General features: G+C 40.0%; 1 protein-coding gene across 6 annotated transcripts in view; it reads right to left on the reverse strand.

Annotated features, from left to right (window-relative positions):
• Nucleotides 1–23,126, reverse strand: part of osbpl1a (oxysterol binding protein-like 1A) — a 26,336-nt gene continuing 3,210 nt past the window's right edge. For 2 of the 6 annotated variants that reach the window (XM_046049468.1, XM_046049467.1), the window contains exons 2-29: nt 22,095–22,224; nt 21,940–22,025; nt 21,679–21,753; nt 21,429–21,540; nt 21,178–21,263; nt 19,947–20,091; nt 19,175–19,233; nt 19,033–19,077; nt 17,401–17,474; nt 17,095–17,158; nt 16,892–16,993; nt 14,890–15,015; nt 14,663–14,744; nt 14,201–14,307; nt 10,294–10,456; nt 8,849–9,032; nt 8,023–8,098; nt 5,171–5,305; nt 4,939–5,036; nt 4,657–4,839; nt 4,211–4,318; nt 3,878–3,967; nt 2,958–3,084; nt 2,625–2,738; nt 2,393–2,516; nt 2,215–2,305; nt 1,493–1,513; nt 1–1,035 (exon numbers count right to left, since the gene is read on the reverse strand). In XM_046049468.1, coding sequence (XP_045905424.1) covers nt 933–1,035; nt 1,493–1,513; nt 2,215–2,305; nt 2,393–2,516; nt 2,625–2,738; nt 2,958–3,084; nt 3,878–3,967; nt 4,211–4,318; nt 4,657–4,839; nt 4,939–5,036; nt 5,171–5,305; nt 8,023–8,098; nt 8,849–9,032; nt 10,294–10,456; nt 14,201–14,307; nt 14,663–14,744; nt 14,890–15,015; nt 16,892–16,993; nt 17,095–17,158; nt 17,401–17,474; nt 19,033–19,077; nt 19,175–19,233; nt 19,947–20,091; nt 21,178–21,263; nt 21,429–21,540; nt 21,679–21,753; nt 21,940–22,025; nt 22,095–22,218 — 2,904 coding nt within the window. In that variant the 5' untranslated portion in view covers nt 22,219–22,224 and the 3' untranslated portion in view covers nt 1–932. Of the gene's footprint in view, nt 1,036–1,492; nt 1,514–2,214; nt 2,306–2,392; nt 2,517–2,624; nt 2,739–2,957; nt 3,085–3,877; nt 3,968–4,210; nt 4,319–4,656; nt 4,840–4,938; nt 5,037–5,170; nt 5,306–8,022; nt 8,099–8,848; nt 9,033–10,293; nt 10,457–14,200; nt 14,308–14,662; nt 14,745–14,889; nt 15,016–16,891; nt 16,994–17,094; nt 17,159–17,400; nt 17,475–19,032; nt 19,078–19,174; nt 19,234–19,946; nt 20,092–21,177; nt 21,264–21,428; nt 21,576–21,678; nt 21,754–21,939; nt 22,026–22,094; nt 22,225–23,126 lie in introns of those variants that run through there. The other 4 variants (XM_046049470.1, XM_046049469.1, XM_046049471.1 and 1 more) reach the window with 4 other exon arrangements.

Raw genomic sequence — 23,126 nt, forward strand, 5'->3', positions numbered from 1 at the left:
TTGATTTTGTGAAAACAACTTTAGTTACTTGTTGCATCAGGATCTTTTCACAATGTTTTTCCCTGAGAGCTCTGCTAACTCCACATCTTCTAAATTGGGGAATAAGGGGTCCACTGGATCATCCTAACCATCTAGTCTTCAGGTTGGAAGTTAGGAAACTGTAAAAAAAAAAAAAAAAAAAAAATTATAATAATACTTTGCTACAGAAACAATTAGATCAGATTACACTTTATTTTCAGATTTCTCTGAAAATCCCAAGCTTACTTCACATAAATGGTAAAAACATACATGAATACATTGAAAGGTTTTATTTCAGTTTTCAATAAAATACTTTAAATGCTGAGGCAAAACGCCTTAAAATTCAATAGTGTCAACATAAGATGACCCAATCAACTTTATTTAGTCTGTCTGACAGGCTGTATGATACACACATTTAAGATTTTCAGCAAAAATATTAATAAATTTACAGAGCTGTGCCTTATGAAGTATTGGGCACAACAGACACATCATTCAGTTAATAAAACAATCAAAACAAAACTAGTACCAGACAATTCTTATAAGTGTTATATTGATGTAGAAAATATACTGTATGTTTTTGTAGGTCTCATTTTTTTACAAGGTAAAATACATCAGGAGAAATGACATCAACCTCATCTGACTGCAAGTGGTTTTGTGATTTTGGATTCCAGAGGAAATGTGAACAGCATTATGAGGTCACTGAGAGTTCAATTCGTGTTGTCATCTTTACATTTCATAAGTTTTCAATATTGATTATGGACATTTTTTCCCACAGTTTTCCCATCAGAAAGTTGATTAAGGCCACACAGTGTAAGTACACTGTTTGCATATTGCTTGTAGTTCCTGTAGCTATTCCATTAAAAAAACAAACTTGTAACTGTAAGGTGCAAATTTCTCTGTGCAGGAAATGTCCATTAATAAATGTCTGGCAGCTGGCTGTATTTCCTGTCCCAGTATCCACCAGAAAAGAGCCAGTCCTGGGAGTTGGTGTGGGGGTTTTGCCCCTGCTGAAACCACCTGAAAGCATAGCAGACCCACATCAGCATTCAGTTTGAGCTCCTATCAAACACAACACTAGCCAGTGGATCACAAACAAATCAGAGAAAGCAAGGAAGGAATGGCATGCTTTATCATAAGGTTATGGGTAATTTGCTTGGCAGTTGGCAGTTTTGATAGTTTGCCTTCACTAAAATTAACTTTGCATTATTTTATCTTTGTTAAAAAGTAAGGATGGAAATGATTTGGGGGAGAGGACTCCTGTGTTGTTTGAGTGATTCCAGTGCCAGGAAGGGAAGGGAGAATGGATCAATCACATCATCTCTAAACTGATTCTATCATCAGCGATTATCACATAGTTAAAAAGATGTGATTCAAATTTAGAGAATAAGATGTGTCTGGAAACACAGAAAATGCAAGGTCACATGATCACATCACACATTTCAGCCACATCCTTCAAACAGCAAGCAGCTCTAACCTTGGACCCAGGGCAGGACTCCTTAACATCAAAGAGACGATATGACAGAAAAACAAGATAGATTTAGCTTTGAGCATTTCAAACCAAGAAAGTATGAAACAGTAAAGAAAGAGATGTACATATATATATCTATATATCTATATATCTATCTGAGCTGACAATATTAGCACTTTCTTAAAGAAAGACCTTTGGGGAATCCACTTTGCTTTCTTGACAAGAGTTAGATGACAAGTTTGATAAAACTCTTTTTATGGTAAATATGATTCTACTGTGAGCTGCTGATTAGCTTAGCTTAGCATAAAGACCGGAAACAGGGAAATAGCTTGAAAGCAGAAATAGCTGTTCAAGGGTAACAAAATCCACCTTTAAGCACCTCTAAATCTCTTTATTAACTTATTACATCAGTACGAAAAACTAAAACGCAAAAACAACACGCTGGCTAGCTGTGTCTCCCCATTTTCTGTTTTTGAGCAAAGCTAAGCTAACTAGCTGCTGGCTGTTGCTTTATATTCAACGACATTTTTTTATCCAACTCTCCACAAAAAAGCAAATAAGTGTATTTCCCAAAATTCACACTTTAATCTTAAAAATCAACTATTGCCATTTTATGCATCAGGACAAAGGGCGTTGTCTTAAATTAGATGATTACATGAAAGCCTGTTGAGCACAGCCATTAAAAGGGGAAAACACTTTGAGTTACGCAATTTCACTAACAGCCTCACCTCGTCTTCCACTCTTCATCAGATTTGGAGTGGTTTTTGCGAGCAGCTCTCTGTTTTTCCTCAAGCCTTTTCTTCTCCTCACTGGCGAGGTCTATTATAATAACATTGTAGAGTTTTAGATTGCAGTGAGATGATTCTTTTTTTTTTTCAGCTCCAGTATGTTACGAACAATCATTACCGATGTCACCGTTCTCCATGGCTCGTATGTCTGGCCTCAGCCTGCAGTCTGTCTGAGGAATGGCTCCCTCCATCTCCTTACGCAGCTCGTTTAGTTGCATTGCAAACGACGTGAAGCTGTACATCTGCAATTAAAGAAAAGACTCAATTGGTATATTAGAACATTGCAAACACATCCTGATTTTGAGGCTATGCTCTAATGAAAGCTTATAGTGTACATTAATCAATCACACCTGGACAGAGTTGGCTGGTCTGGGTGCGATTCTCCACAGCAGCTGGCTGCCAGGAATCATCTCCACAGTGTCTGCAGCTGGAGAGGGAACCTCCTCCTGACCCTCACTGCAGCCCTGAAAACCAGCACAATTGTCAAACAGAAATAATGCAAGAAAAGTCTACATGTTAATCATGTTCTCTCCCAGATGCATTATTACAGTGTTTTACACCCATTTTATTTGACATGCCCTGAAAAATACTTTAATTTCCTCATCAAACTACATTATTCACAGGCTGAATCACAACAATAAACTGGTATGATCCCCTGCTGTGCAGTTGGAAGCAGTTCATACCTCTTTGCTGCCTTTTTTCTCGCCTGCCCCTTTCTTGTCATTTTTCTTATGCACTTCAAATGCAGCAGGGTCAACAACATACAGGCACTCTGTCCATTTTCCATAGAGCGCACACAGCTTCTTTTTGCTGTGGAAAACATACACATATCCTTAGGCACAAACAGTAGATAATGATTTCAGATAAACAGATAAAAACTGGTGCACCAGCTGAGATGGCTGACAAAATAATCTAAATAAGCATGTGTGGCTTCACGCTGGTACATTTCTGAAACATTGCAGCCAAATGAAAAGAAGCTACAAGGCCACGCTCACAGTCTGTCTTGCTTAGGCAACATCAGAGGTCGTGCTGAAAAGATCTCATCTCTCTGCTTGTTATCAGCCTGTCTGGTTGCTACATACCTTCTCTCAATGTGATTTAGTATGTTTGTATATCCGCGTATCACTTCGAGTGTATGACTATCTACTGTTGCATATTTAGTCTGGTTGTTGTGGTCATGCACACTACCTCTGTCCAGTCATTCATGTTGAGTCATTGGCTCTGTTGATAGAAATGTCTTGTCCTCCATTTTTGATTGAACCATCTGCTCTTTTTGTGTTTTTTAACCGCTGACATGTTTTCAGCCTTTTCTCCTCAGTCTTTAACTTTCATTTTCTACTGAAGCCCATCTCTTTCAAGAGCTGGTTTTGATGGCAGTTAATTATAAATGGTATTAATTGATCATTTGCATGATGATTTGATTTTATAATGGGGTCTGATGTCGCACTTTAAGTTAGAAATGTGCTCATGAAATTGGCCAGGCAAACTACTCAATTTTGCAGTTCCTGATGAAGCATTTTTAAACATCTTTTTGAATCATATTTCTTCCAAAATATAGGTGCATAAAGGAATATGTTTCGGAAGGCATCAGTGTAAAACGTACCTTTTATCCAGAATATACCCTTCAACCTTGTGCAGTTCTTTGCCAAAGAGACCACATGGTTTGAAGTTCAGACAGCACCTTTCACCAGTTCTGGGTGAAAAAAAAGGAGAAACTATTATCCTCTCACTCTGCTAGCTGATTCATTCTAAACTTCCCCATCTGTTCTGTCCATTTTCCTCCTTGTAGATCAAACTTCCCCAAAATGTGTATATCAACTGTGTCAGACTATAAATATGCACAACTTTTATCTATAATCTTATATAATAAATAAGTACAGTGTCCAATACATGTGTACATTTCACTTACTGACAGTGGAATTTTTTGTACTCTTACCTGTGGTTGATCACCTCCATATTTCCATACTGCTCAATCCACAGCTGGCCCACAATGATGTTGTGAACACAACATGTAGGATTTGTCCATGTGTAGGCTTCATTGTACCTGGAGATAAAACAATGACTTAAAGGAGAACTCTCCAAAATAGCTCCAGAGGGAGCTGCACAAAGTCTGATAAATTGCCTCAAGTCTACAAGTTTGAAAATGAAAACAATGTGGGGGTGTGGAGTTAGAAAGAAGTGAACTCCTCAGACCTCTGTAACTGCTCTCCATCCCTGTTTGAGGCTAGCGGCTACATTAGTTGCTACTGGCATAAAAGACCTAATCTGTGCCCAAACGGTCACTGTATTTTTAAGAAGAAGAAGAACTGAATGCTTTAATAGTTTTTAAGAAAAGATTATTAAAAGAGACAGCCATCAGTGTTTTCAGCTAGATGTTCTTACTTGGGCAGCTCCAGAGTGATGATGCCTTTGGGCTCCGCTTCCACACTCTTGCCCCAGAACTTGAGTTTAGGGTAGATGGATCCATGAAACACAAAGTCTTCCTTCAGGCCTTCAGCGTGGAAGGCGCTGACTGGGGGGTGGTGGCTCACCTGCTCTGATATGAGCCTGAAGTCCAAATCCTCTCTGGGAGGACCAGGGACACAGCAAGCATCAAAGCGTCAACTTAGGTAATGCATTTAGTATATAATTAGTGTCGAATATGTGCTGTATAATCCCACTTACCTAACCAGTTCATAGGTTTCTCCCAGCAGAGGGTTGAAGGGTTTACCTGTCCGCTCCCACTGGGAGGCCACAGCGGACACCGCAAACGCAGCCACACACTGCCAACAGCAGACAAACACACACTCCAAATCATACACACTAAACTCTAAAGTTAAAGGTGTACTGCAGTTACATATGGCTGCACTGCACAAGGCAATGTAAGTAATTTGCAGGATGTTACAGAGCGTACTACCTTCATCCTCTCAATAGAGTCTGAGGAGGTGTTAGCCTGGTGGATGAGGTAAGTGTGCTCCATGTACTCTGTCAGACGCTGCAAGAAGCTGAGCGGCTCGTTAAAAATCACTGGCATTGTAATCTTGGAGAGTTCCTAAAAAAGACATAAAGAGAAGTTGAGGGACCAGGTTTCATTACAGAGAGAAAATAGTCTGTTCACAAAACAACCTACCAGGTCTGTCAGGAAACAGACCAATCATCTTCAGTTAACGGGGCAGCCCGTCCCCCTTTTTTCTAAACTCCCATGGTGCCCTACACGGCATTTTCACTTTCTGATTTATCTTTTTGTTGGTTCAGGTTGATGTTGTCACATTGTGGGGTGGATGTCTACCTGAGCCTAACCACTTTTGGGACAAGCTAGCAAGTCGAGGTGAGCTGTGTGTCCGTTATAACTGCTGCTAGCAATCAAGGTGTTAGCACCACATCCTCTAAGGGGACAGCTGGTGGCAGAAAGGTTAAGGACGTAAAATCCTGCCCTTGCCGAGCTGAATATGGGTTAACCATCTTGGGGAGGGACCCCCATCCTCAGCCGGTGTCAGCAGCCATTTTCTCTCTTAAGCCGAGGGACAATTCAAATTGTGCTGGAGGAGAAAATTAATCTGGGCTTCTACTGCCAGGAGGTTTGTTATGTCCAGTTCTAGATTTACGTTTCTCTGCAAATACAAAAGTCCCTTTTCCACCGGATGGTACCTGCTCAGCTCACCTTTTCTGTCTTTCCACTGGGCAAATCTGGAACCTGGTAGGTTTTTGGTATCACCTCTATTGAGGTTCCAAGCGAGCTGAGGCGATACCAAAAAGTGACGTGAAAACACAGCAGACAACTCATTGTTCAGAGAGAATCGTCACTATTCACTGCATCATCATTGAGCGCACCAGATGGGTTGTCCTGAACAAACCCGCCATTTTTAAATAGTTTAGCCAGAGATTGCCAGATAGTAACTAATGACACTCTCTGTACTTTATTACTTTGTCGTTATTATCGCAACCTGCAAAACCATGGCGTGGTCAAATGAGGAGGTGCAGACGTTCCTGTGCTTGGTTGCTGTGTGTGGGTCGAGGGGTGTGTCGTGTTAAAGATTACATCAAGTCTTTTTCGTGCTGCATCGCAATGATGACCAGCTACATTGAGGGGGTACTATATCTGCAATGGAAAACAGAAGACAGGGAACCAAAAGCGAGATGAGTAGAGGCGAGTCGAGGCAAGCTGCTACCAGCAACAGATAAGCGCCAAAATTTAGAATGCTCACACACTTTGTTTAGCCCAATTCGACCGAGAGGCTGGCTTACATCAGGATGCTTATTTTCACACAAGCATATATTCAGCCTTCATAGGAAATGTTCACTTTCCAGTGCGTACCCTATGAATATCAGACTGCCATTCACACATCAGCAAGCGTGTAGAGGCAGCTCTGAATCTCATGCCTGCCATGGCTCTCAGAGTGTTGGCATATATTTGGAGGATTTTCTCCTGTGCAATCCCAGCAGGGAGGAAGCGGAGAGATATGTGTGCTGTTAAGCAGCCCCTTTGGCTTTCGCATCAATGTCAATCACAGGAAGAGCATCTTGTTTCCCACTCAGAATATATTTGGAAATAAATTCTGTCTCTTTGTGGGCTTTTCTGTCACAAGATCAGGTGGACGTACAACATCATCTCAGTCGAATGGTGAGGGTTTCCCCAGAATGACTCCTGGCACATATTTGAGAGATGGTGTGAGCATAGAGTCATTATTTCGTTTCAAAGTTCTGTCAGATGTAGGGTTAGTGTGCCATGGTTTCAGCCTGCCTTGTCGTAATGTGCCAATTGGACAGAATTCTCTGACAAGGTTTATGAGGGAAGCCCCGTCAGCTGTGGCCTGCGTATAAACCTTTACTTCCTTCATGGGACTTGTTTTGGAGACACTCTCAGGGTTACCATTTGAGCACTTGAAGTGTACTGACTTGAGGTTGCTCCCTCCCAAAACTATCCTGTTGTTGGCAATGACTTCAGCCAAATGGATAAGTGAACTACACGTGTTGTCTGTGCACACATCCTGCTTGCTCAAACCCTGCTTTTGTGGCTAAAGTGCGAGTCTTTTTATAGCTGCCCTACACTGGAGCTGACTGGAGCACAGGATAACGGGATATGGATTCACCAGCTTTTTGTATGTTGGGCCCCTTCTCACAGAGGGAAAACTCTGACTTGCCAGCACCTGTGAGTAGGTGGTGAAGGCTATAATTCTGGATTATAAGAGCAGCGCCCCTGTCAGCCTCTGTGCTCATTCCACTATGGCCACCATATGGGCCCTGTTCAAGTGCATTTCTGTGGGTGACATTTGTTCCACTGCTAGTTGGGCATCCCCACACACATTTATTTCATTGTACTGCCTGGATGTGAAAGCACCTTAACTGGCACACTCAGGCCTGAGTGTGGTTTAATGTTAACTGTGTGCTAGTCCATGGGGAGGGCTTGTGGTGTCGACCCTTCTTGGAAGTCGTATATTGGGCTTCAAAGCGTGCAATTGTGGAGTGGGCCACATCAACCATAGTGAGATACCAAGTGAAGTTTGAATATGAACATTTGGTTATCCAGGGTAACTAACCCCGGGTCTCTGAAAAAAATGTATAGGACAGTAGTTTGCCTGGGGACAAGAAATATGCTTGAGAATGCCTGGTAGGTCACCAGGGACATTTATAAAAGGGGGACGGGCTGACAGTCTATCTCCTGACAGACACAGTGTTTAGAGGCTCCATGATTGGTCATACCAGAAGGCACTTCACGTAGTGAGAAACCTCTCATGGCTAATAAAAAGGATATATGAATAATATTCTCACCATTCCAATGCAGTTCCTCAGGATACTCCATATACTGAAGTCATTTCTTGAAAACATTGGTGCAGGTAAGCTGGTACTAAAATTACACACACATTAACACACAGTTGTATTGCTTCTGTATGATGCATTAACTTTGAATTTGTGCTAGTGCTCTAAAAAATACACCTTTCATTAGAGTAAATGTACCAGACATATGATCGCAGCAGGCGTCATATCTTATTCAAGTGAATATACACAACAAAAGCCTGTAAAGCCCAGAGAGCATCAGAGGTGGTCAGCAGTGCTTCTATCTTGTGATTCTAGCAGATAGGAGGGACCAGCCAGGCCACAGTCATCTTAAATGTTTTACAGGTTGGATTTTGGATAATATACTTATATTAATATAGCATAAAAGACATGTAAAACATAATCTGTAGGGTTCACATAATAATTAAATGTAAAATCTTCCCAAATAGTCTGAACTGCACTCCAAAGCTGCCTGGAATGATTAGCCAACATGGGATCATGCTACAGACCGATTATCGCCATGTACCGACTGAGACCTTATCAATATTTAACAGCTCCAACACAGAGCTCAATTCTTTCAATACAATCCCCCCCACCCCCCTTCGGCTGGACCTGACTCTAAATTATTCACACCATGAAGTGGAAAGACCTGAGGGAGGCCATGAAAATGAAAAAACAAACATCATTGAGAAAAACAGATCTCTCAGAGCAGGTTGCCTGACACTAGCATCTAGGATACATTACAGCAAGAAAGGAAGTGGTGGAAACACGCACACAGCGGTCCATTTAGGAAACTGTGGTGGCATACAGCACCGCTGACCTGTGCTTCGTGATCCCGTTGGGTTGAGCCTCATCCTTGTCGCCATGGTGATCCTCCTGCAACATGCTGGTGGGGCTGCTGCAAGGGCTGCTTAACATGACAGAGCCTTCGTCCTCCTCGTCCTCCTCAAAGGAATGGCTGGCCACCGTTTCAAAGCCGCTCAGGGAGCGCTCAGAGTCTGATTCTGACGCGAGATGGACACATAAAGACAATTCGTGTGACTGCAAAATACTTTTTAAAACTGACTCAGAATTTTTATAAAAGAGGCAAAAGCAGTATAATTCTGAGTGAACACAGCTGTAGTCACTGTTCAAACTGGTAGTAGAAGAAAATGGTAAAATTAACTGTTGAAGGGCATAAAATCTAATTGTGTTTATTAAAAGAGGGATATAATAAAATTGACTTAATCCAGTACATATGAATATGCATCCACACATGCGTAATAGCAAATAGACAGATAAATAAGCCAGACCCATGTATCAGCCAATATTAGCCTAATGCACATTACTCAGTATTGGTGTATTCAGTATGTTGGCCGGTAAATAACAAGACATTGCAGCACAGAAATGCTAAATATATGTCTGCGATAATGGACAAACAGTGTTGCCATTGCATAGTTTGTCTACCAGAGAGCAGTGACAAGTTTATTTTTTCTACTGTAAAATGTCCTGCACACATCTTGGTCTTTTTTTTATTATTAGTTTGTGTATTTCATATGTTTATGTACGAAAGTTCATATTGATCAGTATAGTGTTACCTTACTTCTTTTAGTTGAACCTATTTATGTATTTAAGTAAATTTATACTACTTGTACTAATTTTATGATTTAATCTGAGTTGATTGTGGATTGATATTTACACAAGGAAAAAAAATATAATTCACGAACAAAATTCACAATCATGCTCTGCGACAATTAATGCAGATCTCCTATGCGTCTATATTTCATCATTTAACTTGAATTTTTTTCAACCTTGGCATTCCCATGTTAACTACCCTTGATCAATAGGACTGGTTACATAAGGTGTCAAGACATTAGCATCAACTGAGAAAAAGGATTTTGTTGTTGCTGATGAAGTTTAAGTGTACAGAAATAAAAACCAAGTACAAATCCTGTAAAAGTTTCTGTTTTTGAAAAAAAACAAATCCTCAAGCATCAGAGTGGCCCATTTAAAAAAAGAGAAATGTTACTACACCATGCGTTTTTTTTCACATCAAAACCACTCATTCATTTGAAAAGACTTCAAGTTATTTCAACACAACCAGGCAACACTTGCGCTTACGTCACGCCTGAGGAGCGGTAAATATACCAAAGACATTCACCGGCAGGTAAAAGTATTCCAATGTCCTATAGGTGAATGACAGAGCAGCGAGTGTGAGTAGGAGCTTGAATCACTTCACAGAATCTCCTGCGTCTCCTGAGCATGTTTGATAACTAGTCAACTCACCAGACACGGCGTCGTGGAACTCATCCTCACTAAGGGCACTCCGCGGTGAAGATCCCTTGACGACGGATTGCTCAAGTTCGTGGTGCTCTGTGGCGAGAGTCTGCAGCGCTTCAGAGAGGATCTTATTCTTCTCTAGCTCCTGCTCCAATTTCAGACTGCGCACCTGAGCTCGCCACACACACACACACACACACACACACACACACACACACAAAAAATAAATAAGTGTTTTTGTGGCAAAATTTTATTCTGACTCTCATTACAAGCGGAAGACATATGTGCGTGACAATCAGATGGGCTGTGATGGCAGTGCAAATAAACAGCCCGTTGACTGACAGACCCTCCGCTTTGCACTATCCTCTTATTATCAGACCCATGGTGTGAGAGAGAGAGAGAGCACTAAGAGAGAGCTGAGAGAGATGAGCCATGTTTATCTGTAACAGAGGACAGCTGCCTTGATGCCGCCGTCTCAAATGGCCTGCCAGAGAACATGACTCTCATGTAGGAGAGGGGATCAAATGATGGGTATTAATGGACTTAGATATAAACCATCAGCCAAACCTCCCTTTTACATAAGGCATTAGTGCTGAATATGAAGCTCATTTTAGCTGCACCTTTCTGAAAATCTTATTTCACTGTTTCTATTGTCAGTGTGACAATGTGTAAAGGGACTAGAGCCCGACCGATAAATCGACCTGCCGATATGAGCTTACTGCAGATAAATCAGTATTTGTCTTTATTACAGCCGATAAATGACAATTAAAAAAGAAACAGAGACCATAAGGCACTCGGCAACTCCCCTCTTGGCAACACACTTCAGCTGTACTTTTTACTTTTCAAGTACTGTTCATAACAATAAAAAAAGTTTATACATTGCATTATGTCATGTTTTCTTGGCGAGATAACTACACATAACAAATGTTTGGGATAAACTTTGTTCTTGTTATGTGGCTCTGAATAGGAGAAAAAAAAAGAAAATCCTCAAAAATCGGCATCGTCTTAAAAATCCCATATCGGTCGGGCTCTAAAAGAAACCACAAAAGCTTGACAGTCCAAAGCTGTTTTACTTTGCACTGTCAAAGAAACACAATTGATGGTAAACTATCATCCACAAGATGGTAACCAGGACCAGAGCAGACGAGGTTAAGTGCTGTATAATGGCAGACTACAGATTACTTGACATCATTGCAATATACTGAACTTTCAAGAGGAAATTCCTGCTGCTTGACCCCTACACAAGTGGTGCTAACCAGCACTGCACGAGCTGGAAGTGATTCAGTAGCTTTTCTTCGCAGGGGGAACCCCGCTGCTTCATTCACTCTGTATACCATCATGTGCAAACTGAGTTATACAGTACATGCTTGAGTTATTGAGATCAGGCTTATTCATGGTGAGAGCTCTGAGATCCTGTGAGCATTTTATCATGTGCTCTGCCTCTGCAGATCGCAGTTCAAAAGGCTGCACAGCTGAGTGACACACCCGGCCCAGGTGGAAGCCTTGAAAGCACTGGACTGCCTTTTAAACTGAGAACTATCAAATGGTTTCTGGCAGCCTCTGGGCCACGCCAGCAGCGCCTTCCCTTCTAAAGATCCACAAGAAATTCAGCTATCTTGTTTGTGAGATGAAGCTGTGTTAGTGAGAAAACAATAGAGGATTTTTATCTACTTTTTTTAAAATTTTTTTTAGATTTTTGTCTTTGGTGTCCAACAATTTTGTCCATGACTTTGTCCATGTTAGCATACAGATTTTTTGTTTTACGCAATGACAGTACTTAGACAGGCAGAATGTCATGTATAAATGTGTGCATTATTATGTGAAGGTATCACCTTTGTTCGCATTTTCCAAGAACTCGTGCATTCATCACTGTATTCATACACTGTGGTGCATAAAAAGCAGCAGTGCTATTACATATCATCTTAAACACTCAGCAGGGACAGTGACAACTGTTTATTCTGATGTGGCATTCAGATAGAAGTCTGGTTCATTATGCAAAAGAAAAATTAAAGACACCCTAAGACACACTAAGTTTTGTGTCACAGCCTACAAAATACATTTAGGGCCTAAGGGATTATGATTAAAAAAATCAGATATGCCCTCTTTGATATACCCTACACATGTATGCATCATCAGTGCACGATGCTTTTTATTCAGCTGCAGACAATTTTGAGTGAATCAGCCCTGCACACCTTTCTGTTCCTTAATGAACCTAACCATGTACGCTAAATACTAAATAACTTGCACATATACACATCCATTGATCATTCAGTCCCACTGGGACAGTGGCATTGGTCTGTGAGGATAATACCGTGACATGAAAGAAATGTGTCTACTGTGGTAAAATGGGTGTATTAGGTCGTAAAATAAACGTGCAGGACTGATTCACAGCAACAGTATCATGTTTTCCACCATGCTAGCGGTGTAGCTATAGGGATAGCAATGTCGATCTGTCTGTTCACCACTTTGTTCCAGACTAGAACATCTCAACAACTATTGGATGGGTTCTTGAAAAAATTTTCATGATTTTTTTATTTTATTTTATTTGACATTAATGGTGCTCAGAGGATAAATCCTACTGACTATGGTGATCTTCTGACTTTTCATCTAGCATCGCCATTAGCTTCATATTTGTGGTTTTGAGTGAAATGCTGGAGAAGTGGTAATTAGCAAATCTTAACATGTTAACACATTTAACACCAAGACATGGTAAACATTTTACCTGAGAAACATCAGCATGTTAGCATTGTCACTGTGAGCATGTTTGCATGCTGATATTAGCATTTTGCTCAATGCTATGCAGCACCTAAGAAGAGCTTCAAAGAGCTGCTAGCATGCCTGTAGCCTTGTAGTCTGGTTTTATGATTTTTGCATCAACGTGATGAAATATCCTTATTTGTCGCAACAGCATCAATATTACAGAGTAAAATGTCATGCACTGTGATGTGACGATATTGGCTTCTCCTATTGAGCCTCTTCTGTCTGGTGCACTGTGTCCGGTGCCGTGTTTGGGGCCAGTGTAGTAAAATCCTGCTCGCTCGACTCTGTTTGGCTCTGTGTTTACATATACATTACAGCACTAATGCAATTTCGCTACTCAATGCCCCAACGAATTCCAAGTTCAGCATCCTTCTGAATCACTCTGAGGTTTAAGTTCTCAAGCCATTCATAATTTCACACATCAACAAGCCACACAGAGCCTCCTGCACTCAAAACGTGAAATGGGTCTCTTATGTGAATCGCCACGTAACACTATGTTTTGTCAAGTGCAATATAGTATTGCATTACAGAATTGATGTACAGGGTTGGCACTTGTGAGCAATAAGCGGAGCTATCTATTTTTTTTTTCTGGAGAGAGAGAGTAATTTATCCACTGAATCATTCCATTATAATCAAATCCATTGAATCACACACAAAGAAACCCCATCGGACAGCTTTTAATCACTGTACTTCACTGAGTAGCTTTCATAACAACGAGTGAGATGTGCCGCCGCTTTCTGATGAAGCATTTCTTTCTTAAAAACAAAATAAAAAAACATCATTATATAACTGAGGGTCACAGACATTAAGGATCCTGTTGATTATAGTATTTATGGTTTGCAATTTTTTAAAAGGTCAGTTCACTCAAACCGCAAAGAAACATATTTTCTCACTCAGTCTTCATGGTCTACAACATAATTACTCTGTGATCCATGGATTTCAAAACAATCTGTCATTTTTTTGAAAATTAAATCCCATGATGTTTCAGATCTGAATATCTCCCAATATCAGCACATAATACCAAAAATATATATTTTTTATCATTTGAGTGAACTGCAATGGGTTGTGGAGAGTAAAATGCTGAAAATCTATTGTATAACCTGACTGCGAACAGGCATTCAAACACAGACACAAATCTATCCCGGGCACTTACCCCCTCCTGTCTGGAGAAGAAGCTGAGACAGACACCAAGACTGGAACTGGTCTCGCTGGACAACTTACAGATTTCTTGCATTTTCTGCAGTATGGCGGATGGAAATCCTGAGGGGACAACACATCAATTGGCACAAAGTAATGGCTAAAATGGAAAAAAATAAAATAATCAAGCTGCTCAAAAAGCAGAAGAAGCTTTTTTTCATGCTCTCAGAAAAGCAACAAATAACAACCCCCGCAAACCTCTAATGACAGAAACAGATGGTGCAGAGTCTTAATTATGAGGATTTCAGACATTATTCATCAATACTGTGCTTTTTAATCTGCTGGATGATGCTTGAAATACGTTTTTTTTAATTTCCACTCTTGGACGGTTCATATCTGTGGGGTTTCTCCTCCGTTAAATATATTACAATATATTGAAAATAAAAACTGAACTGATAAAAAAGAGAACAGGTTTTACTTTCTGCCAGCCCATCATTTTTCAGCATGGACAGGAAAGCTGCCACTTCCTCTTCCAGTTTCTTTTGGCTGGCCTCTGCTGCCTGGTTTCAGAGAGATGAGAGGAGACTGCAGATGAACAGATGAAGCAGCGCAGGGTGGGGGGTATGGGGGCTTTCAAGTTTGCCGAAAAACACTGCAGCTCAATATGCTGACATACTAATTATGGATTTGTTTGTTTACAGCCACCTGTAGTGATGCTGTTAGCTCCCCAAGTGACATCACTTCCTCCTCCTCCTCCTCCTCACTGCCCTGATCTTGGGAGCAGTAGTGTGTGCTGTAAGCAGAGTGCTCCTCCAATGCATCCAGCCATGCCTGGAAGACAAAAACAGATTTTTCTTTGGTTTGTCATGAGAGAACTCATCTCCTATTAGGTTCTATCTGCTCAGAGGGCAGAGCTGTTTTTAAGTCTTTTGGACCAAGTCCAAGTCTAATCTTAAGACTTTTGGAACAAGTCTTTGAGATGTGACATGTGAGTCAAAAAACAAGGTTTTCCCAGTACCAATTCTTAGTATAAAAATAACGATGGAACAATGGCAAAAATCACATCAAATACTTTTTAGTTAATGGAAACAGGGTATTTAATGTCAAGTTGCAAATAATTAATCAAAGCATCTCAATGTGTCAAATAGATCAATGAGAACGCTCAAAACGAAGGTGCCACTGTGCAAAAAACCCTGAGATGAGTTTCTCTCTGTTTGGAACATTTAAGTGTTTCTACATCACTGCTCCTGGTTTTTATTTTAATCCATCTCTGATTGGTCACAACAAAACCAGGATCCATTCTGATCCTGAACATGACTGAGCTGCCCAATTATTATTATTGCTTTTTAATAACTAGGCAGAGTAGTGGATGAGGGATCAGACTTGAAACTGCTTAACAGGTGAAAAAATAAGCATTACTGGAAGTCAAGCTTAACTAGGAACAGACTTGGTTAGTTGAGTGCACAAACATACATCTTGTCCAATAGAACTTTAAAGTTCAGTTTTAATATTAGTTTTAATATAATAAGAGTTGTAATGCATTATTAAATTGTAGGAGCATAAAAATTTTTTTTTTACAATTTTCATGAATCCTTTGCACTGCCCCCTCTGATGTCTTCTCTAAAACTGGGCAGATGGCATAAAAACTAGGTTATTTCTTATAATGAATAAATAGAAAAATGAAAATGTATTATTAATCATCTCACAAATAAGTGACTTGTGCGTCAGGATAATTTGCTGCAGCGAGTGATCTGCTGGCTATGAAGTGGGGAAAGACAGGGCTTACTCGTGTACAGACTGGTTTTATAATTAAAAGCTACTTTCTCTCATCTGAATTAAGAGTTTCCTCCATTTCCAGTGAGGTTATGGAGATGTTGCAGGCATCCTGGTTATGTTACTACTTATGCACGCCTGTTTGTCAGAGATCCAAAACTACACAGAATATTGCATATTTCATGCATTTTATTTTTGTGACTCAAGTCCGAGTCCAAGTCCAAGTGAAAAAAAGTGGACGGTTAAATCACACTTTGTTTATATACACAAAATCACTGTACTAATTACTAAAAGGAATAATGATGCAAATATATTTGGGCACATACAAGAAGTTATAAACAGACACAAAACCATTTGCAGAGCATGGTTAGCATCAGCATGTTCAGTAACTAGCAGCTAAAGTTTTCTCCGATTCCTACATTTTAAAATGTTGTCCTTCATTACGGTTATCTCAAAAGAAGTCACAGGAACTTGAGTTACTAATAGGCTAAAAACATTCATTCTTACCAACAAACAGAATGAGCTGTGTAATTAACAAGATCGCTGACTAGCATAAAGGTTCAATCGTAAAAATCTAAGTCAAACAAGATAAGAAATGACTCTGAGCTTAGTTAGCATTTGTATCAGTGTAATTTACAATGTTCTTTATAAACTCCAGAATATTTTTGTTTTGAGGTTACAAAACTACAATGAGCAATATGATCATCTTTTTAGCCCTGTGGTGCTTCAGAGGTAGAATCCATCTAGAACCAATTTAGAGATTGACTTTGGAAATAAATATTTTTTTTTATTTTAGGGCCATAAATGGATAAAAGTAGAAACAGACATATGCAAAATGTTGTTTCTGTCAAAGTGGGTCAGGAGATGACTTAATGATCTTTTGGAAGAGATTTTGAGATAAAACAAGTTAAAACAAAAGAGCAATGAAACATACTTTTCTTGTTGCCTCTGGGTCATTTTTTGGTGATACTTTGAAATGATGCACGCTGTCATCGAAGCACTTAAGGGTGAAAAAGCAGCTATCCTTGGCCCGGATCTGGAAATGAGAACATCAAAAACATTGCGCAAAAGTTATACTCACACAAATTCAACACTGGGGTCAAAAAAAGGGAGAGTGGTTATTAATTGTTGGATTACCAAACACTGAGCATGTGTGAGGGACTTGCAGCCTTGCCTCCTGATACTGGCAGCTCCGTCTGACCTTCATTAGGCAAGAAAGAAGTGATAATTTGAGGGGTTTCTTTTAAAGGCTTGAATTTTACTTTTTCCTACAGATGATTTTCAATGGGGCTTTATAAGACAGAATCCTTATATTTTCTAACTCATTTATCTGTTACTTCCACCACCTTTCTAATCAGAAGTGCGCAGTGCTATTATAATCTGGTGCTTTTTCACATGTTCACTAATTCAAGGAGCCCAGCGAAGGTGGGAATTGGTACCTACTGTTTTGAGTACCAGGATAAAACCCCATCTTGAAGGATGACCCAGTAGGAGCGCCAACCAAAAAATCTGGAGCTCTGCAGGATGAGACACAGAGAGAAGAATCATCCATTTGATTCTCAGACTTCTATTATTGTTCAGTCTGTTCTGATTTGAATGGTAGCTGAGAGAGAGCACAGCACGCCTTGAGAAAATACAGCAAATTGGAAATGCATTCACGTATTTCACGACACTCGCCCCGCATTTAGAAACATATTTCAAATGCTGACGCACATGAGAGAACCATGTCTGGGTTAGCTTTCTGACTGATTAGCGCAGTAGAAGGTAAAAATAAAGTCAATTTTCAGGGTTCTACAATGCTGCGTTCATGTAACTCGGAAGCTGACATAATTGCCAGTATCTGACTTTTAAATAGACTCCACAGCTGTGCATTAATAAACATTTGGTGTGCCTGTGAGTATTTCTGGCATCAGGCGTTGGATGTGGGAATGACTCAAAATAAACTACAGTGGCCGTTCATCGTCATGGAGGAACACGTCACCCAGTGAGGCTCAATGATGTGTTTTTGGACAACAATGGAGCTCTATGGCACAGAGGAATCCACCATCAGAAATTACTTGTTAGCAGGATTATATCATTGTTGTTTTTTCTTTCTTAAAGATGCTAAAATCAACATTTGTCTGTTAACAAAGGATCAATACTTGTATGTATAAGGGGTTGCCACTAGTAATGAACCCACAGTGACTTATCACCACACTCTGCAGATCCCTTCAGCTCTACAGAGCATTTTAGAATCTTTCAGTACGTAGTTTTGGTTTTCTGGCCTGCAGCTTTACTGTTATGGTTCACGCTCACAGCTGTTTCTAAAAAATGGCATAATGCTAGTAAAGGTAGCAACTAGCTGGTAGCATTTAGCTGCTAGCCGTTAAGAGCCAGCCGTTTCCCTCAGGAGTTAGTGAACAACAAAACAGAGCTCAAAAAGTAGTCAATACTGGATTAACATTCATCATGTAGACCCAAACACAAGGCCAAATCAATGCTAATGTTTCTCCATATCGAATGGATGTGTAAATAAAGCCATCCATATGTTAATGATCCTGCAGTGGCTCAGTGAAGCCTGTAGTATCTTACACTGCTGATGTGACATCCTCATTGTGCTGCATGTGAATCATGTTGCAGGTCATTGACTCTTCATCGTCCCAGTAAACTAATCAATGCCCAAACCCAATTCACTATGTAATGATTCACTCCTACCGAACTAGGTCAGCTTTTCTGTACACTCAATGACAAGAACAAAATCAAGTCTTGTGGCCTGAATTTTTACAAAATAATCCAAACTCCTAAATAAAAGCATAGTTTCTTTTCTTTAAAGGTATATGAGCCTATGAGAGTTAGAGAGTTTTATCCTGCAGTGTAGACAAAATTTAAAATAATTATTAAAATGTTTTGTGCATTTAACTTTAAGACTAAATGCAGAACTGAAACCTTATTTTCCTAAATGTATTGCAACACGTCTGTATATAGCGGGGTCTCTAAATGCAACATATGAGGTAAGTATAGTTTCTCCATTTGCTTGTGTTTTCTCAATCTGTAACACATAGGGGGCTCTCAGCCACCATAACTCCCAGACTTTACCTTCCAGAGGAGTCCTTCGTACTTCTTGACATGTTGCATCATACCCTGCAAGGGACAGATATGAAACATTAAGAAAGAAAGAAAAAATAAAATATACAGATCTAAGTTACTTCAGGAGGCGGACTTTCAGCTGAGCACTCACTCGATGAACAATGATCTGCTTCATTGCCGAATCACTAGCCAGGTCAAACACTGTCTGGCCTGTGAGTAATGGACACATAAGACAAGTGGGGCTTTAGTACAACAGAACACACAGAGGGGGGAAAAATGCCTGATTGAACCATATTTAAAGGCTAGTGAAAACCGTTATAAATTGGAAGTCATTTACATTCGAACCAAGCCCAGCTTGTGTCTGTCTCACGTAATCATAGTGTTTACATTTTGTGAACTGATAATCACGCTCGAGTCCCAGAAATAACCACGGAGGTTGGCAAAAATAATCAGAGGTTAAACTTTGAAAATGTCTTCGGTAATGAAAGCTGTTTACTCAGTCAGTTGCCATTTGTGTTTGGGTGGATAAATGAAGACATATCTTTTCACTCAATGCCAGAAGGAAAGTTTTTTGGATCAACAGTCTTAAAGAAATTTGGAATATGGTTTGTTTAAGGATAAGACTGGTGTATATTCTATATTTTTCTTACTTTTTATCAAAATACTAAACCCAACAATGTCTCATTACTTTCCACTTTCTCCACCTTGTATGTGGTTCTCACTGTTTGGTCTTTAATAGTTTTTGGACATCAGTGGAATTTTTACGGCACAAAGGAATAAGCTACATCAGGCTACACAGGGAATACTTGTAAGTATGATCAATTAATTTTTGGTTTTGGTCTTTTCAAGTGAAACATTGAATATAGCCAGCCTTTACAGACAGAAGTCATTAATTTTTGGCAGCCCTAGCTGATGGGTCTTACCATTCTTGTTCTTGATGTTGGGGCTTGCTCCACTTTTTAGCAGCTTCAGGGCACATTGCTTCTGGCCTCTATAGGCTGCAGAGTGCAGCGGAGTGTTACCCAACAGATCTGTGCAGTTGATGTCTGGAGGCTTTTTCCTGCTGAGCTGCAGCAAACACACAGGAGAAAAACAGATGGGCTGTGTGGGCCTAAATGTCCTGCAGGTCTTTATTATTCTGCTTAGAACTGAAGGATGACCCTTTTATTTTGCACTCCGTGTCCAAGAGCTAGAATAGTTTTTCAAATCTGAACTGCCAGTGTTCATTTTGTGTGTCTGAAGACTCTTGTGGCACATACTGCAAATATTTTTTCTTAAGAGCTTTTTCTGATGCAGTTTTTTCATGGACAATTGTGTTGTTGTCTCTGAGATTTAAAAGGGCGTAGTTGACTTGTAGGCCTACTTGTCTGGACTTGTGAACTTATGTGACAATAACTGAATGTACCTGTAAACAAAAAAGACTAACAGTCCTCAGTCATGCTTGCGGGTCTGTGAGGCTACCACATTTACATTAACTCATTTGGCAGACGCTTTTATCCAAAGCGACTTGAGGAACATACAAGCATCAACAGAGCATCAACTACAGATCTACAACTGACAATACATTCTAGTAAGAGCTCACAGTACATATCAAACCAGCATGCTAACATGCTCACAGTGACAATGCTAACATGCTGATGTTTAGCAGGCATACACAAAAAACATCTTTTGACCTGAAAATGGTGTTAGATGGACAACTGAGAGGATCGCCAAAGTTATTTCAATTCATCCTGAGGGGAACATGAATGCGTGAACCAAATTCATGGCAATCCATCCACTAGTTGTTGAGATATTTCCCTTAAAACCACTAATATCATTTTCCTTTATTTTAAGTTCCTGGTCGAACTAAAAAATAAAAGGGGATCACCAAAGTCATTAGGATTTATCCTTTGGGAATTATGAATGTCTGTACAAAATATTTCAGTCTGTACCAAGAGGGTGAGATCGACAGACTAATACTGCTATCCCTATAGCCACGCCGCTAGCATGGCTCCTTTTTCCCCCCCTAACTGTAGTGACTACAGAAATTTGTTCAAATTAGCTGAGGAGATTATACACTATTATTGGTCAAAATATAATATTAAAGTACATGTTTCAGACTTCTGCTACATATCTTTGAGAGTATTAGATTAGTTATCAGCATCTGGCACTAACCAGCTCAGTTAGAGTTGAAAGGTCTCCTTCTCGTGCAGCTTCCAAAAGTTCCTCCTCTAGTTTCCTCTCCTCTGTTCTCTCGGCCGCTGGTATCAGTAAAAGGATGGGATTTACAAGAAAAAAAAATGTAGGAGGATTTTAGAATCTATAAATTATATAAACACCTTGTATGAATGAATATTTTAAAAGATCAAGCATGGAGATTTGATAAATTCAATGAAATCTCTTAGATGAGAAAGTGTCTATCTCACCTTCGAGCATGCTTCTGATCTCTGCATTCTGAGTGACATCTTTGGGAATCTGTGCTGTCCCATTGATGACAGTAGCACATGCATCATAGTGCAGCAGCAGCATGACAACCTCCTGATCAATACGTGATTGTTTGATTGATTGATTGACTGAATGGATGAATAAATGCATGCACAAAACCATACTATCAACAAAGAGACGAGAAGTGTAAACTTAAAATCTGAAAGGCAAATTGATGAAGTATGGAGGTACCTTTCTTCCTGTGAAGGCAGCTTTGTGCAGAGGTGTGTCTCCGATATTATTGGGCAAGTTAACATCTGCCCCTGCCTGCAGGGTGCAACACACACACACACACACACACACACACACACACACACACACACACACACACACACACACACACACACACACACACACACACACACACACACAATCCAGTTATTCAAAAAGTAAAATATTTAAAAACTTAAACTGTTTTATTGTTTTTTTTTGTTATTTTTAAAGAAACCCTACCTTAAGTAATTCCTCCACTACATCTTTGTGTCCAAAGTAACAGGCCAAGTGAAGAGGCGTCCATCCCAGGTTAGACTTCTTCTTACCTGAGAAAACACATACTTTGTTACACTACAAACTATGATTGATATTACTCCCGCGTGTTGCTCATGTACCTTTGCAGTTTATGTTGATCTGAGTCTCTTCCCTTATCTTGGACATGAGGAGCCTCTGTATCCCAGGCAGATCTCCGTTCCTGGCGTATTGCAGGAAATGCTCCTCTGGCTCCAGCTCCTCCATGGACCCCTGCAGAGGAAACGCAGGAAAGAAACAGTGACAGCATAAAAAAGATGCTTTCAGAAGGACATGTGTGCCATGTCTCTGAAAAGAAACCCAGGAGGTTTATGCTCCTTACTAATCACTGCCGCCAACTAAATGGCAAGAAAACTGATACGCCTGTAGGTTTATCAGTGGAAGCACGTGTTTTTTCTATAAAGGCAACATTTGAGTCTTTGTACGAAATGCAAATAGATATGTATATCCGACCTGATGACGTCACTGTGACAGCATCAGGCTTATTGTTTTCAGTTTTCACAATTTGCAGTAGTCCCTGTGATGAGAGAAGTGAACTTGATAAAAATCACGGGAGTGTGCACCTTTAAAGCGACTCATCAAACCTCGTGTTCAGCCAGGAGAAGTTGTTGGTTTGTATTGCTTAATAAGTCATTGTCTCTCATTGTTTAGGACACGTGAGGAAATAGTCACAAGAGTGTTCAGACAGGGAGGAAAAGCAACTGTCAAAGGGGAGAAGAAGGAAATAAGAATTATTACAAAATATACTGTCACCAGATCAGCCTTACAGGAAGGAAACAAATCCTGTTGTTCCCGTTTACAGCCTTAGTCCTCATGACGTTCTACATTTGCCGTCAAAACGTTGGTATGCACAGGCAAGAAAGATGAATCTTGCTTTAACCAACGCTATGGCACAGGAACAGGTTTACCTGGGAAGCATGTGACAATAACGGATACTCGACCTGTTTTTCTTCTGAAGGATTCAATCTCTGGGAAACACCTTCAATATTACCTCTAAACTGTAACTTTTTATTGCAACAGCATTATTAGCATTTAAATATTCATATTTGAGCGTTTCACAATTTTGATGATGATAAGCAAATCTGATTACGCATTACATAAACAACATGTGACCA

The sequence above is a fragment of the Micropterus dolomieu genome, linkage group LG05 (assembly GCF_021292245.1).
Source record: "Micropterus dolomieu isolate WLL.071019.BEF.003 ecotype Adirondacks linkage group LG05, ASM2129224v1, whole genome shotgun sequence".
Classification (NCBI taxonomy): Eukaryota; Metazoa; Chordata; class Actinopteri; order Centrarchiformes; family Centrarchidae; genus Micropterus; species Micropterus dolomieu.